The sequence below is a fragment of the Labrus mixtus genome, chromosome 17, assembly GCF_963584025.1.
Source record: "Labrus mixtus chromosome 17, fLabMix1.1, whole genome shotgun sequence".
NCBI lineage: Eukaryota > Metazoa > Chordata > Actinopteri > Labriformes > Labridae > Labrus > Labrus mixtus.
In genome coordinates, this window is record NC_083628.1 from 5,502,090 (window position 1) to 5,517,351 (window position 15,262).

The following is a 15,262-nucleotide window of genomic DNA, read 5'->3' on the forward strand; positions in this document are numbered from 1 at the left end:
TGTAGCTTATCTTAGTTTAGTTTACTGTAGCTTAGCTTAGTTTAGTTTTCTGTAGCTTAGCTTACTGTAGTTTAGCTTACTGTAGCTTAGCTTAGTTTACTGTAGTTTAGCTAAGCTTATTTTAGTGTAGCATATCATGTCCCATCCTATCCTATCCTATCTTATCCCATTATATCATTTTGCATCGCGTCGTATCGTAACATGAAGTAACGTAACGTGTTGTTTTTGATGCTATATTCAGTGAGCATAAAATCATTTTCACAACAAAACACATGAGAGCTACATGAAGAAGTGGTTGGATGGAAGTGTAATGGAATAAGTGTTAAAGTCGATGAAGTGTTGTTTTGTAACCTCCCTTTACGAGCTGGTCATAACAATGTTAACAAGGTGTTTTTTTAAGGGTAGGTCAGAATGAAAGTAACACTTTCAGATTCACACCTGCTTGCCTTGTCTGAAAGTTCGTAGTGCATTAAAGAATATCTGGACGATCATCCATTTCTGCATAACCATCAATATTCATCGTTATGCAATATGTCAGCATCCACCCATGTGCCCACTCCTTTTAGCCAGCTGTTTTCATACTACTATATTGTCTCTGTATACATATGTATGGCCACATTATACAAAAGGTGTGTATTACTAATATATTTTTATGTGACAGTAGTTTGATTGACATTTATTTTGTCGTGCCAACACAGATCATTCTACAGTCTGGGTCAAGGGTTGTGGCTGCCTGTCAGCAAGAGCTTCGTGGTGCCACCGGTGGAGCTGTCAATCAACCCCATCGCCAGCTGTAAGACGGATGTGTTGGTGACTGAAGATCCAGGGGAGGTCAGGTCAGTCGGAGTCGGCTTCATGACACCTGTGCTGAAAGATGAACTGTGTGTAACAGTTTCCCCGATACATTTTTTTGGCATTCTAAATTCTCCCTCTGCAGAGTGAGCAGCACAGGAACACTGAAAAAAGCTCCTTAATGTCATGGAGTGTACAAGCCCAAATAATTTATGCCATTACTTCATTTGGGAGCTCTGCCTGTGGTGCTTGTTAGTGTTGATGCTTCCATTCTGAATCTAGCTTGGACTGTAGAAATGGCAAAGAGGAATGTCACAGTTATTTCAATGTTGGATAGGTTAGCATTAAAGATTAGCATTTTTTATGTAAAAATAAAATCATGTTTTAACTAAAAAATGATTACAAACCTAAATAAAACTAGTTTTCCTTTTATTATCTGATTAAATAAAATGCTCAAAACCCATTAAGCATTTAATCAGGTCATTTAATCCTGACTCACTTCTCAGAAGTGGCAGAGAAAGTAGCATTACATAAACTTAACTCTGAGCTATGTAAAATAAGGATCCAAAACACAAACTCAGACTACAAAGTTAGTGTCAACAAGTTTAGGGATTTGGCAATCCTGCTGTGCAATGACAAAATGCTGGCAATGTGAGGCATGTTTATGTCATCAAAACCAGCCAGTAGGCACTGGCATGCACCAGTGCAGCTGGAAATCACAAAATATGTCAGAGCATCAGCTGCAGATTAAAACAATCACCCAACTATGGAATCAGCCGGGGAAGTGACATTTCATTTGAAAACCAAATTGTCTGCCTTTGTTGCATAAAAAATGTTGTACTTCTCAAAGAAGAGGATCACACAAATGGAGGATTATATGACCGTTTATCATTTTAACCTCATAGTCATCAGACACAAAATAAGTTTCCACCACGTTTAAATAATTGTAACCAGCACACACAGTTGCTAATATTGCACATTTATAAATATTGCCCAAAAATTAAGAAAATTTGTGTTTGGTAGATTATTTCTTTGTTGTAACGTTGCTTCTTGGCAATAAATCGTATACAGCTGGGAAGCCTGTTAATTTTCCTTTTAAATGGTGCCACATTTGTATGGAACATACATTGTGGGATAAGAAGCAGAGCTGAGTACGTGGGTTGCACCCATAAAAAACTAGACAAATCTTCTCTGCCAAAATCACTTTTTGTGTGATGTTTATGAGATAACTATTCACTGACGCACTTCACAGATAGTAGAGGCTGTTGGGGTGTAGCCATATGATCTAACCCTATATATATATAATATGGTACAACATGTGCACACTGCATGATTCCAGCCACACCTGGAATATGTACAGGTGTTACTGCAAAATAAAGTGCTAATCAGATAAAGAACATACATTTCCAACACACTTGATACTGCAACAGAGGCCTGTTGCATGATGGGAGCAGAGCAAGGTGTCAGCATCCAGACTGAACCGGGGACAAACCTAGCAGAAGAAATGTGCATGAAATAGCTACTAATGTACCCCGTGGGACAACTTACACATTTAAGACAGCATTTATCACGGTGTACAAAGTGTCTCATCACCCCCAGCATGTCAGCAGCAGCTATAGAACATGAATATCTCTGATAGAAGGATTGTCAGCCACTGCATTGAACATGTATAAGTGTTTATCAAAACACCCTTTTTTAAGACAAGGCTTACTTTATCTGCATGGTCGATGTAAATTTGAATTTCTTCCTTATTTTCTCATATCTCATTCTCTGCACCAAAACACCCGAAGGTGCTTCTGATGCCACGGATTCAATAAACTCATCACATTCACGAAGGATAAATTGCAGTAATCACTGAGCACGGTATTTTTTTGTGTCTTATGTTTGTTGTATAAATTGTTGCTGCACTTTCTAGCTGCTCGCTGCGATTATCCAAACTTTTTCCACAGGCTTTATGAAATTGCCTCAGGAGCCCAGAATCCCTAGGCAATTGCACACATCTGCTTATACTGATGTAAATGGAATTAATTAGCCAAGGTATGGGACTTACTTTGAAAGAGGGATGGTGCGTTTAAAAAAAACAAAAAACGAAGACATGTCTAAGAACGGCAAGCATCTGACTGCTTCATCTGATCACATTTGTATTTATCACTTAAATCACAAAAAAATCACTGTCACTTTTTTTCAGGTAGGAGTTAGGTAATTACTTCTTTTGTACATTATTTCTTTCCTTGAAGATCACTCAAGTGCCACCATTATCGCGGGATAAAGAGACCTTGGAGGGTTATGTCGCATCTGCAGGTGCAAATTGAGCACTTTAGCAGAGAGCATGAGATGTAGCTTTTGTTTACTTTAAAGTAGAAGAGCTCCTTTTGGGGGCCATTAAGGTATTCATCAGTGATCGGACGTGCCTGCATGAACGTGGTGAATATGTCTGCTGCCGTCACTTCTCTCAAGTCTCTTTGAATGCACGTGCTCTGCCTCTCTGTATGAGGCCTCATTTAGAGACAAACAGAATTTCATATTTTATTTATGTACAGTTAGCTTCAAGTGAGATATCATACGTTGCTTGTCAAGGCAACATGACGTATTACATATTGTAACAGATTGAAATAAAGCCATCTTTTGTTGTGTTCCAAACGGACTTGTACTACGGAGAGATTAATCAATTTCACCAGGAAAAATACAAGAAAACATCTGAAAACATGAGGGAGGAATACACATTGTTTAAATGATTAACAGCCTACTTCAGTTGGAATAATAAGTTAACGTTCTGTATTTGGTTGATGATTAGTTCCTGTAGCATTCGGGGGGGATCTGTCAGATAGTCATGAATAATGCAGATAACTCATTATCCAAAGCATTTTGGTGGAACAAGGTCCCCAGAGACCCTCCAGAGTTTCTCGCGGAAACGTTTTCCTCGAGCGTTTATGCAGACAGTGATGCAGGCAGTCAGTCATGATAGACATGTTGATGCAGGAAGTTGTGCAATGCACTGTAGCTGGGGTGTTTAAAAAGGATTCGCCTCGTTTAACCACTGCCAATCAGCTGTCTGACTGAAAACATTGAAAATGAGTCAGGAAACGATAAGATGGTATAAGGGTCATTTTAGGCGTAACTTAACTAAGCTTTAAACTTTAGACTGACCCTCTCATTGATTAGGCTGTTTGAATCATTTTATAGTATCCTTTTATATAGTATTATTGTAAAATTTATTAAATCTATATATCGATAGTACGCGTTATCGATTATGTAGCATTTTTCAAAGACTATGGATCGTATATTTAAAGGATACAATATGTAGATTCAGCCACCAGGGGGCTCTTTATCAATACTACAATAACAAAAGATGATGTCGAGGCTCATGGGGGTCCCCACACCCCTCGTGAAGACTAAACGGCGAAACAGACCTGAGGCAGACAAAATGTCAACCAACGATGTATCCAAGTATGATTTACATGAAGTTTTTATCACAGCAGACATACAGCAACAGTAAGCCGGCTTTCAGTAGCAATTCTCGCTTCCTTGTGTAGCGGTCTTTGAAGTGACATCCCGTGTTTCCACGGCAACCATAAACATTCCGTCTGTCATGGCGTCTCTGCAATGGTGGCGGACACAACAAGACACGTCCCGTAACAACTATAAATTACGGAGTTCTCTGGCTTTGATAATTGTTGGAAATATTTGAGGTAATGTAAGTACTGAACAAAAAAATATATAATATAGGTTTAGAACATTTTTTATTAATTAAGACATTTTAATGTAAACATTTTTTTAAAATCTACATATTGTACGTTTTAAACGACCCAAAGCATTTCTTCAAATATTATTTTTGGGCTTTTCATGCTGGTAAGATCTTTTTTATTATCTTTGACAAATTCAATTTAATTTAATTTTTTGTACTATACTCAAAGCTCGTGGGGAACTTTCACTTTGGTTTGATTTTGGCGCCCCCTGTGGAAAAAGTGGTACATCTTATATCTTTACTGAATTTGTCGCAAATATTTGAGTCACATGTATCACTCATGGAGAATCTTTGCAGTGGAGTATAAATAAAAGGTTGTTTCTTTTAATCACTTCTTTCTGACACCTATGCCGTGACAGCAATTTCAGACTTTAAATATAACAACAGAGAAATCGCCAATCTTCATTGTCTTTTTCTACTTTTGTACGTCATAAAGAAAGCATCTATATTAATTTCAGTCTGTTTCATAACCAGATAAAAACTCCCCACATGGGCTTTAACCTAAAAAAATATATTTTAGAAGTTGTTTTTGGGATTTTCAATGGAATACTGTTTTGAATTATTTTAGTATTTTTTATTTCCTGCCGGAATTGAATCACAACACTCGCATTGAGAAATCATTTATATTCCCTCTTTGCGATTATGCAAACGGGGCCAAGAGGGTCAGGGTTGGCTCAGATAAACAGAATCAAGGACCAACCTTCACAACAACTCCTTTTTTTTCTGCGAGATAAGAAGATACATTGTTGTTAAGGAATCAATATTTAAAATACAGCTTCTTGTGGGAATGTTTGGAACATCCAACCTCAGTGACTTAACCAGTGCATGCACATTTCATTGCCCTGCTCCTCAGGGGTAAGTGTGCAGAGCTTTTAAGAGGGTCAGACCTGGTTGGAATAAAATAAAGTGCCTCCCTGGTTTCCCTCTGGCTTTGTACCTTCTTTTTAATTTCCTCTTGACACAGTATTAACTTGCTTGACCTAAAGGTTAAAAGATCGCTGGTTTGCCTTCAACAAAAGAACAGTTCAAATGCTTTCATTGGAAAGTTCAAGCCACTATAAAGCCATTAACTTACATGCTTTTATTTATAAAGATCATCTTACTTTATATCTACTGTTTCTAAACTACATTACATTTACCTATGGAGTCTGTAAAGCCAGAAACTGTAGCGACGGATTTATGTCGTATGTGAATATCTTTACCAAACTGAAAGGTGTACTTACATTCTGGACTATAACTGAATTGCACACATATATTGGCAATGTTAAGCTACAAAATTGTTCCCAATGTATTTGTGCATTTTGGACAGTCCTGTCCCTATTTAAGTCAAACATAGGACTGAAGATCTGCATTTTTTGTATGCTTGGAGGTGTAATTTAAAAACACATGGTTTTAGAAAGTGTTGAGATATTGACATTTTTAAAACCCTAACTTTGAGCCAAGTTTTCTTTATTAATCAGTGATTCAATGTTTGGGAAAAAAAATCTGTGCAATATATCATTCTGAAGGAGGCACAAGCGGATACGCGTTGGTGTATTTTAATGTTTCTAGCCCAATGAATTACAGGCCTTTTTATATTTTCAGACAATTCTGAGTGCCTGGACCTGGATTATTTATACCTATATTTTCTTTAAACAAATTTATTTTTGATGGAATTACTCTCTGGGCCCTATTATACCTAACCAAATTTCATATACAGTTCAGTGGAACTGTCAGATAGTTTCTTCACCGACACAGTTTTCATTTTCATGCCAAGCCACCATATTGTGATCCATCCACTCATTGGTGCATTTTCCAAATGGTACACACCCACACAGTCAAACACAAGAATGGTTCCTACACTAACACACAGCAGCGCCTCTACTCGTCAATAAATATAATTTTAAGTAGGTCAGTTGGACAGACCATAAAACTGCACTTGCCCCTTCAGGCTAATAGATGTATTGATTGGTAAAATAGCGTCCTGTGACTCACTGTACCACTAGCAATAAAACACATTTAGTCTTATTAAATGTTACCAAGCCATTTGGCTACTTGCTTACTTCGATAACCATTAATATATTATAAACACTTGGATATCAGATTATACCATTATACAGTCACAGTAAACTTTGCCCTAAGACTCACTTTTTTGCCAGTAAGGAAAGGTTAATAACTCTGAGTAGCTGCTGACAACCCACATTGGAGATTAATAGCCTCACTCGCTGTGATCAAGTGAACCATCAAAATATGTCATTGCCAATAACCCATTGCAACTGCAAGACATTGTCACCAGGGGAAAATCAGGTACATAAATCACAGTCTCCTAACTCCAAATCTCCATCAAAGGTGTTTTACAACTCAGCACTCAACCAAAGAATAGATGTATCAATCTTTATTTTTATCACTTACCTGCTTTCTTCGCTCGCTAGATTTTCCCTCAGTGATTACTGCAAGCTTAAAGAAAATGCACTCTATTCAATGACAAAAGTGCTTGATGAGAGTCAGCATATTTTGTGGGGAGCTGGAGCAAGAGCATTAATCAAGTGCAGGGGCAGACCAATAACAGGCTCTGTAATCATGCTGGAGCAGCGCTCTAACTTTGGGCTGCATCGCCTGGTCATTCATCATCGGGAAAAGCAAGAGGAAGATTAATAACAAGTACATTAGTCAGTGTTTAGATGCAGCCAATGCGCTTTTGGGTCAAGCCAACAGAGTCAAAGTGCCAAAAGAGATGATCTTGATTTGGTAATGATTTGGAAAAGGAACACTGATCAGACATTGTTGCTTTTGACAAGATAATGACTGTGGAATATATTTGTAGGGTGATGTAAGGTTTCTTTACTTGTCCAAACAACCTTTATGGATCACTTCTCACACTGCTGTTAATTAATAAGTGAGAGGGCAACGTTTATGAATACTTCCCAAAGTCTTTAGACTGATTTAATAGGTCCCACATTTGAAGAAACCTTCCATTGTTCTTACTCTGAGATATCCTGGACTTTTTTTTTCACCATTTTCCTCCTTCTGGACTGTCTTGCAAATGGCATCCTGGAATTGATCGTTTTTTCATCTTCGACTGACTATTGCCTCGATCCAGAAGGAGAGCCTGTTAGCATGCACCTCACAGCTGAGGCAGGCCATTATTTTTGTCTGCTTCACCTTCCCCACCCTCTGTTTTCCCCCGAATTAAGGAGTCATTTGTCAATGCTTTGAGTGCCTGCCAGAAAGAACTGATGCACAGAATGCCATGTGTTGTCTGTCTAATTCGTAAAAATTGAGTTGCCAAGTAAAGAGAAGAACAATAAGACATGGGAGGCCGAGACAGAGAATGGACCTTTAAAGATTCGGTACAATACAATAAATGTGCAATTTTCCTTCCTGACAGTGCTTAACAAGAGCACAATCCAGAGGATGTTACTGGACAATTGCAGGGTTTAGGGCTAAATAAACACATAGTTTAAAGAATCAATTGGTCTCTAATGCAGCATCTGCTGTCAGAGAGAGAGAGAGAGAGAGAGAGATTCTGCCTACAATAAAAAGGATCAACATTTTAATGATTGTTCGCAACTGGCCAGTGTGAAGGGAAAGTGGACAATGACAACCACCCATTGAAGCCCTGTACTGTTGATGACTTTTGAATTCCCCTCTACCTTTAACCCTGACAAGGAGCACATGTCCTGAAAATGAAGCAAACCTCAAAATAATTTGAGTTAGGTCTTGCTAGGGCAGCCACATAATATAGCAACACTTTCTTAAAGATACCTACTTATATCACAGATGGTACAGACAAGTAAGAATGACCACCAGTTGGCCTCCAGATGAACATTATTGGAATAGTGCTCATTATTTGAATTTGAATATGTGATGATTGTATTGAGAATGATATTTACAATTAATGTATTGAACCTTTTTCAACAAGGAGAAACTCATTGAGATTACAAATCCCTCTTTAGAATGCGGGTTCAGACAATCAATGGGCAGGCCATACATACAAACGAAGAGAGACAGGAAATGATGGGAGTAGAGGGTTGGGGTTGACATGTAGCAAAGGGCAGAGGCCGCATTCAAATCCAGGGCCGGTGCAATGAGGACTATAGCCTCTGTATAATGGGTAAACACTTCTACCACTGAGCTAAACTGGTGCCCCATAAAGGCCTCATTTAAACAAGGAAGTGGATTATAAAAGTTTAGCCTTGCTCATGGGGGATTGTGAAGAGTGCACCATAGAGTTTAGCTGTAAAACCTAACATTCATCCTAAAACAGAGCGCCCTCCAAAGACTTGTTTGAATAGATGCAAGGTGAAACTTGAGAGGATGGGGTCTATTGGATGGGAATCAGTCTGAGAAAGAGCAAGTAGAACTAGAACAAACCATGAAGAATCACAGAGGACATTAAAAATATGACAATTTGTTAAAAAATAAGATCCAAAGGGAATAAATCAAGAACTGTCATTAACTAAGGTTGTGTTAGGGTGTTTCCATTGTCAGATGATGCTGGCTTTCCTTTTTTTAAGTTGGTCTATGATCTCTTACGTGCATCAAATTGTTTCCCCATTGACCCATTGGTAAAAAACCCAAAGTACCCAAATCTGCAATCATAAATAACAGGCCCAAAATGTCTTGGTGTCTCACAACAAGCTTAGTATCAGACAATGGTTGTGAAAGAAGATTGAACACAAAAGGCAATTGGCAATTTTCTCTCATCCCTATTTTCTATTCAGTCTTTGGCCTGACCACACACCTGCGCATACATTTGAAAAATCAGACTGAGAAAATAAGCAGTTGGGTCTTTCAGAAGATGGCTGGCCCCACTCAGCATGATATCGTTAGAATCTCAAAAAATCAAAGAACACCCAGGATCCAGGCTTCTACTCCTCCACTGAGATGATGTGGTTCAGCAATCTGACATATTAAGAAAGACCCGATCTATCTGTGTGTACAGCATACAAATATCTTACCCAGGATAACTTCATTTGTCAGATGGCCTTAGAGAACTTTTTGTTCCTCCAAGTGAACATGGAAAAGATTGCTGCAGAAAAGGATATAGACAGCACTGGACAATTGCCCAGAAGACTCCATTGCAATCCATTTTGTTTTCTAATCAATTTGAAAAAGAGAAGTATTTGAACATGTGTCTTTCTGACCCCTGTTTTGTGAAACATTTTTATTTGTACTCATTTTTTACAAAAGGCTCAACATTTAATTGATGGTTCATGTAGGTCAAACTCTTCCAACTATCAAAGTAAGCATAAAAGTCTGGCAGTTTGGGGAATTCGAAAAGTATTTATTTAGGAATTTCAGTGCACATATATGTGGCTATCCATGAAATTCTAATACAAACAAGTCTGAATAAACACAATTAAATACATGTATCTGAAAATGTATCCAGTGGCTGTGGTTGGTGGACTAAAGGTTAATAAACCCTGTTAGCAAATATAAAGTTCATTTGCAAAAACAGATAAATGTTATTCTAAATCAAAACAACTCAAACCCAGGTGGATAAATATCTGTACAGCAGAACATGTATGCTATAACAAGGATGTTCTTTTAGATACATTTTCAGAGACTTTAATTGGCCTTTGAAAGGCCACTTTCTTCTCAATGGTTTCACTATTGCAGAGCTGCTCCTATGGCAGGAAAGTTGTAAACTGAGAAATAGGGTCAGCAAAAAAAGTCTGTTTGGAGGGTTGCATTAGTACATTGGTACTTGGAATTGCTGGATGACATCAATACTTCCATTGCACAATGGGTCTGCTATAACCACATACCAAGTCCCTATTGGGAGCCAATAAACTTGTCTTAATTTGCTGCAAGCAGAAGGTGAAATTTTAATTATCTTGAAATGTTTTTAGTATGCATAATCAAATTCTCAAAATCAGTGGTACAATTTTATCAATGGTTTTGTCATCTGAAATCCTTAAAATGTTGGTGTTGTAAATGTTGTTGATACTGCCTTGCCTCATTAGTTGATGTCACTCATATCCTGTTTTGATTTCATGCTCAGATTAGATGGACCCGCATGGTTTGGGTGGAGGTACTGTAGGTGGCCATTAAAAAATCCTAACGCATATAGCCATCGGAGCACAATATACCTACAGTACCAAACCACAAGAAAATATGTGTTACTTAAATTATCCAATGGAGGGATACTCACATTTGACCTGATAATGTACTCATTGGCTCATTTGGTGTCAGTGCTTTTATCTTAGTGTGACAGTGAGTGATTGAAAGAATGTGTCAAGAAGGTGTTGTGCCAATGTGCTGTTGATGAGTGATAATACTTCACTGCCAACAAAAATTAGATGAGCCAATTATCTGCTGATGTGCCATACATCTAACATAAAAAAAACTGACTATTTAAAATGAGGTGTCCCTGGCTCAAAACATTGTAAGGTGTGTCACAGCATTACAAATTCTAATCACACATGAGCAGACACTTTGAAAAAGAAATAAAAGAAACCATTTTGTGATTGAGTAGGAAGGTAGGCTGGGTGTCTGCCCACGCATGCCTGCAGTACATACCTAATGAGATATGAATTTTAAAGTTATTTTGCCAATGCTGAGGAGCATGTTCCTGACTATTTTATTATTTTTAATGCTTTGCACTTCATCTTTGCCTGAAGCCCATGACAAGGTCACAATGTACAACTCTTTCTACAGAATAAATAGCAATAGCGAATATGCAGTTGGAGTGGCAACTACAAGTCAAATAAGTCGATCTGTTGTGACATTGTCAACTTTGCTCTTTTTAAACCTTTGCAAGATAAATAACTTTTTAGTAGTTTATGTCTGCTTGGAGAGTTGTTTCACAGGGATATTTTTAAATCACATTATAAGCCACATCACATTTATATTATTGGGTCAGTGGCAATATTTTCAGAGCTACTTTGGAATGACATTGCTACTTAAGCACCCAAGTACACAGAGAAAAAGACACAACAAACAGTGACAGTCACAGTGACAATACACCCAAATCCTCCATGCTCAGCAGGGCATCTGTCTTCCTATCATCCAAGATCTATCTGCTGTTTGTAGTCAAGTCACCCTCACAACACACTGAGTTCCCTGTGGTCTCATTGCAACAGACAGTCCTTTTTTGTTTCTTTGCAAAGAGAAACACCAGGGTTGCTTACCCCTTCGTTCTCTCTGACAGCAGGCCTGCAGAGCTCAGTGTATGGTTACAGCTGAGCATGCTGAAGTGAACACAGCAGCTGATCTATACAGCAATGGTCAAGCTGACATTTCCCAGAACAAAACAGAAAGATTCTGCTTCTTAGAAAAGGTAGAGTCCTCCTTTATGTGCCCTTGCATGGGCACAGTGGCTGACGTACATACACAGTGAAAACAGATCAATTGATCCGGAAGCAACTCTAAGACTTTTGCCTGTACAAAATCCCAAATTTATGAATTTCAATGAAAAAAAAAAAGAACCTCTACACACTAGTACTAGGACTGTCATTGTCCTTCTTAACCTACTAGCATACTGACATTAACATTCAGCTCAAAGTTCTGCTTTCAAGCACCGCCACTCACAGTTGCTAGCATGGCTAATTGACAGACTCTTCAAATTTTAAATGGAAAAACAAAACCTCTTGCACACTAGCAATGTTGCATTGTCATTCTAATCCTACTAGCATGCTGACAACATTTTACCAAAAGTACTTCTATAAGAAGGCCTACTGCATTTAAGAGTTGCTAGCATAGCTGTTTTCCTTTTTTTCCTGTAGGCCTACATCCTTTGTCTGTATGAATAATAAATGTGTGTACTGTGGCTCACTGGCAGACTGCTTGCATCTCAACAGGAAGGTTTGGGTCTCAATGCCTAGTTCCTGTAGTCACTTGTCAAAATTTATTTTCAGACAAACAGCAATTTGGGTGATTATGACATGTGTAAAAGTGCTTTGAGTGGTCAAAAGACCAGTAAAGCAATATACGAGTCCAAGCAAATGTGCCATCAAGTTGAATTATCATCTAATAAAATGCCATTTAGCCCACTATTGAATCCCACAAATATAAAATAAATTAGCATAATGTTATCCTATTTGTCAAGATGAGAAATAAATCAATTTGCCTTTAACTGTCAGTGCCTCTGTTTATCTTTGAGTGTGCATTCATGCAGTTGTCCGTTTCTTTTTTGTTATTTCATCATTGTTGCCAGCGGAGGCGGGCCTGCATGTCTTGGCCTTGGCTTGGTCCTGAGAGTTTATGGACACAGAATGCTGATTGCTTGTGCTCTCCATCACAGCACCATCACAAACGCGTCCAATTAATGCCAATTTACCAGCTCCTCCCAGACGTGACCCGACCAGTGTCAACCCCTGCAGTCAAAACTTTTGTTGTTTGAAAACTGCTTTACTCTGCTACAACATACCGAAAGCCGTAGGGTACATCTATTTTAAACCACTACTGGATTGGGTTTATTAATGTTTGCCTTTGCACTGCCTGTCATAAAATCAAGTGAGTGCTCACAAAGGAAACACGGCATGTTGGGGAAAATATCATTAAAAACGCTGTTATTGCTGGTGTTCATTTTGATGAATTTACATTTTTTTAAAAGTGTAGACATCAGGCACACTTGAGAAACCTTTTATGGAAGAAGTACACGCGTTGATTGCAGGTGGATGAGTAAAAAGCAACGAAAATGCCACTAATGCTTATAAATTGTGCTAGAAACAGCAACATTATAATGGCATGTCCAGGCACTCTAGCATTTATTTTCCTCTCTCAACCTTTTTTTCTCCTTATTTTTCAGGGAAGAGGCCATGATGTCCACTTATTTCGAGACTGTGGAGGACCTATTGGCATCTTTCGGACCGGTTCGGGACTGCTCCAAAGATAACGGTGGCTGCAAGAAGAACTTTAAGTGTGTGTCTGACAGGCAGTTAGAGTCATCTGGCTGTATGGTAAGTGTAACGTTTCTTTGATGGACTCAGCTTTCAACCATGACTCACTTTACTTCATCTGTGTTTATAAAAAGCCATGTTCATAAAAAATGTATGTAAAACATTTAACAATGGGGCGGGTTAGGGGCAGGCTAAGAAATCCATAATAACATACAAAGAAAAAGGCGTTGTTAGTGGGGTAAGAGGAGGTGTGTCCAGTGAGAGGTGTGCTTGCCAGTGATAGAACTGTGGTATAAAAAGCCTAGTAGTAGCATTTATCGTCCATGCTAGCTGTCACTTGAATGGGTGCTGAGCTGTGGCTAACTAGCTATCAAAGCTCAGAAGGTGTTGACGTGTGAGATCAGTGAGGCAGCAGACTACAGCCTCACTAGCAATAGCAGACTTAAGCCTTCAGTCTGGCCCGGCACACAGCCTCATAGATATGCTGCCTGAGCATTAAAAACTTGTCACGTTGAGCTGTAACTCTGCACCATCAGTGTCCCATAGGGGATCATTGAAAAATTCAGGAATCAGGAGTCTCATTCCGGGGAAACAATAAAGTTGAAATATTGAGCAGCGCTTGTGCTACTTAGTAGTTATTGCAGGACTTGTGTTGAAGTGATGGATTTTTTTAAAAAACCTTCATTTGCATAATCACTTCTTTTTTATGTTTCTCTCCAAAGATATTGCCACTCATTAAATTTGCATGCCATCTGCTGTATACAGTAGCATTGCATTTATGTGATATTTTCTGAATAATCCATTATAGTTTAGGTGCTGTTTACAGAAATAATGAGTATTCTTTGGTGTTACTGTTTTTGCTGTTTAACGGAGGGACACTTTGGGGCCTATGGTGAGCAGCAGTTATGACTCAAGCTAAACATTTGACAGGATAAAACCATGTGTTCTAGTAGATTAAAGGCAGGGTTGGGTAATTTCCTCCAGATACACTCTTTTGGATTTTGGTTGAAATTGTCTTTCGAAAACGGGGCTTAATGCTACTTTCAAAATCGTGCTAGTTTTTGAAATTTACCAAGCCTGCCTTTGATAGGTGCCAGTAGAAAATAGTTTATTAGGAATAAAAGTAAAGTACTTGATGAGTATTCCGATTATGGATATGTATCTATTTGTGTAGAAAATCTATTAAATATGTAACTTTAATATCTATTCATGAGCTATCTTAATGTGTTCCTCTTTGATTTATAACCCCTTTATTGGATTTTACTTTGTGAACTGAAGTGCAAAAGAGCTCTCCTCCTGGCATATTTACAAGTTCAGGGTGACTGGAAACTTCCATTGCCAGGATTTTGACAGCATGGGGCGGGCCTGGGTTGTAAAGTAATTAAATTGATGAGCCATCCCAATTGCTGGTGGATGGTTTGGTGAGTCATTAAGAGCTGGGTCGGGGCTATAAATTGACAGCTAGTTTTTTTGTGTGTGTGTGTGTGTGTGTGTACAAAAGGCAAACACTGATACTGAAATTTTATAATTTTTGCTTGCTCAAGGACTGGTTCTACCCAAAGAAAATTTCCACTCGTAATATGCATGCAATCCTTTTTCAGTGAAACATCTCACCTTACACAACGCCTGACATTGAGTATGAATGACGAATAACATTCTTGATGCTGTAGGGAAACAGTAGTGCATACCTTCACTGAAAGCTCTTATAAAGCACGTACCTATTTATTGTTTGTAACATTTTCACTAAGACCTTTGTTCACCTTTCTTTTTTCTATAGAGAAGTTATTCAGCCCCTTTCACTCTGTAAGTCGTCCTCGCAATTTACCTCCTACCGTGTTACCATGGCAACAAGGCCATATTAATAAAACTGAGTCATATTCCCCGATCATTCTTCAGAACC

At 38.4% G+C, this 15,262-nt stretch overlaps 1 protein-coding gene across 1 annotated transcript in view; it reads left to right on the plus strand.

Annotated features, from left to right (window-relative positions):
* LOC132992124 (astrotactin-2-like) overlaps window positions 1–15,262 on the plus strand; it is a 307,673-nt gene that overhangs the window by 184,755 nt on the left and 107,656 nt on the right. The window contains exons 10-11 of the mRNA XM_061061275.1: window positions 699–836; window positions 13,272–13,422. Coding sequence (XP_060917258.1) covers window positions 699–836; window positions 13,272–13,422 — 289 coding nt within the window. The remainder of the gene's footprint in view (window positions 1–698; window positions 837–13,271; window positions 13,423–15,262) is intronic.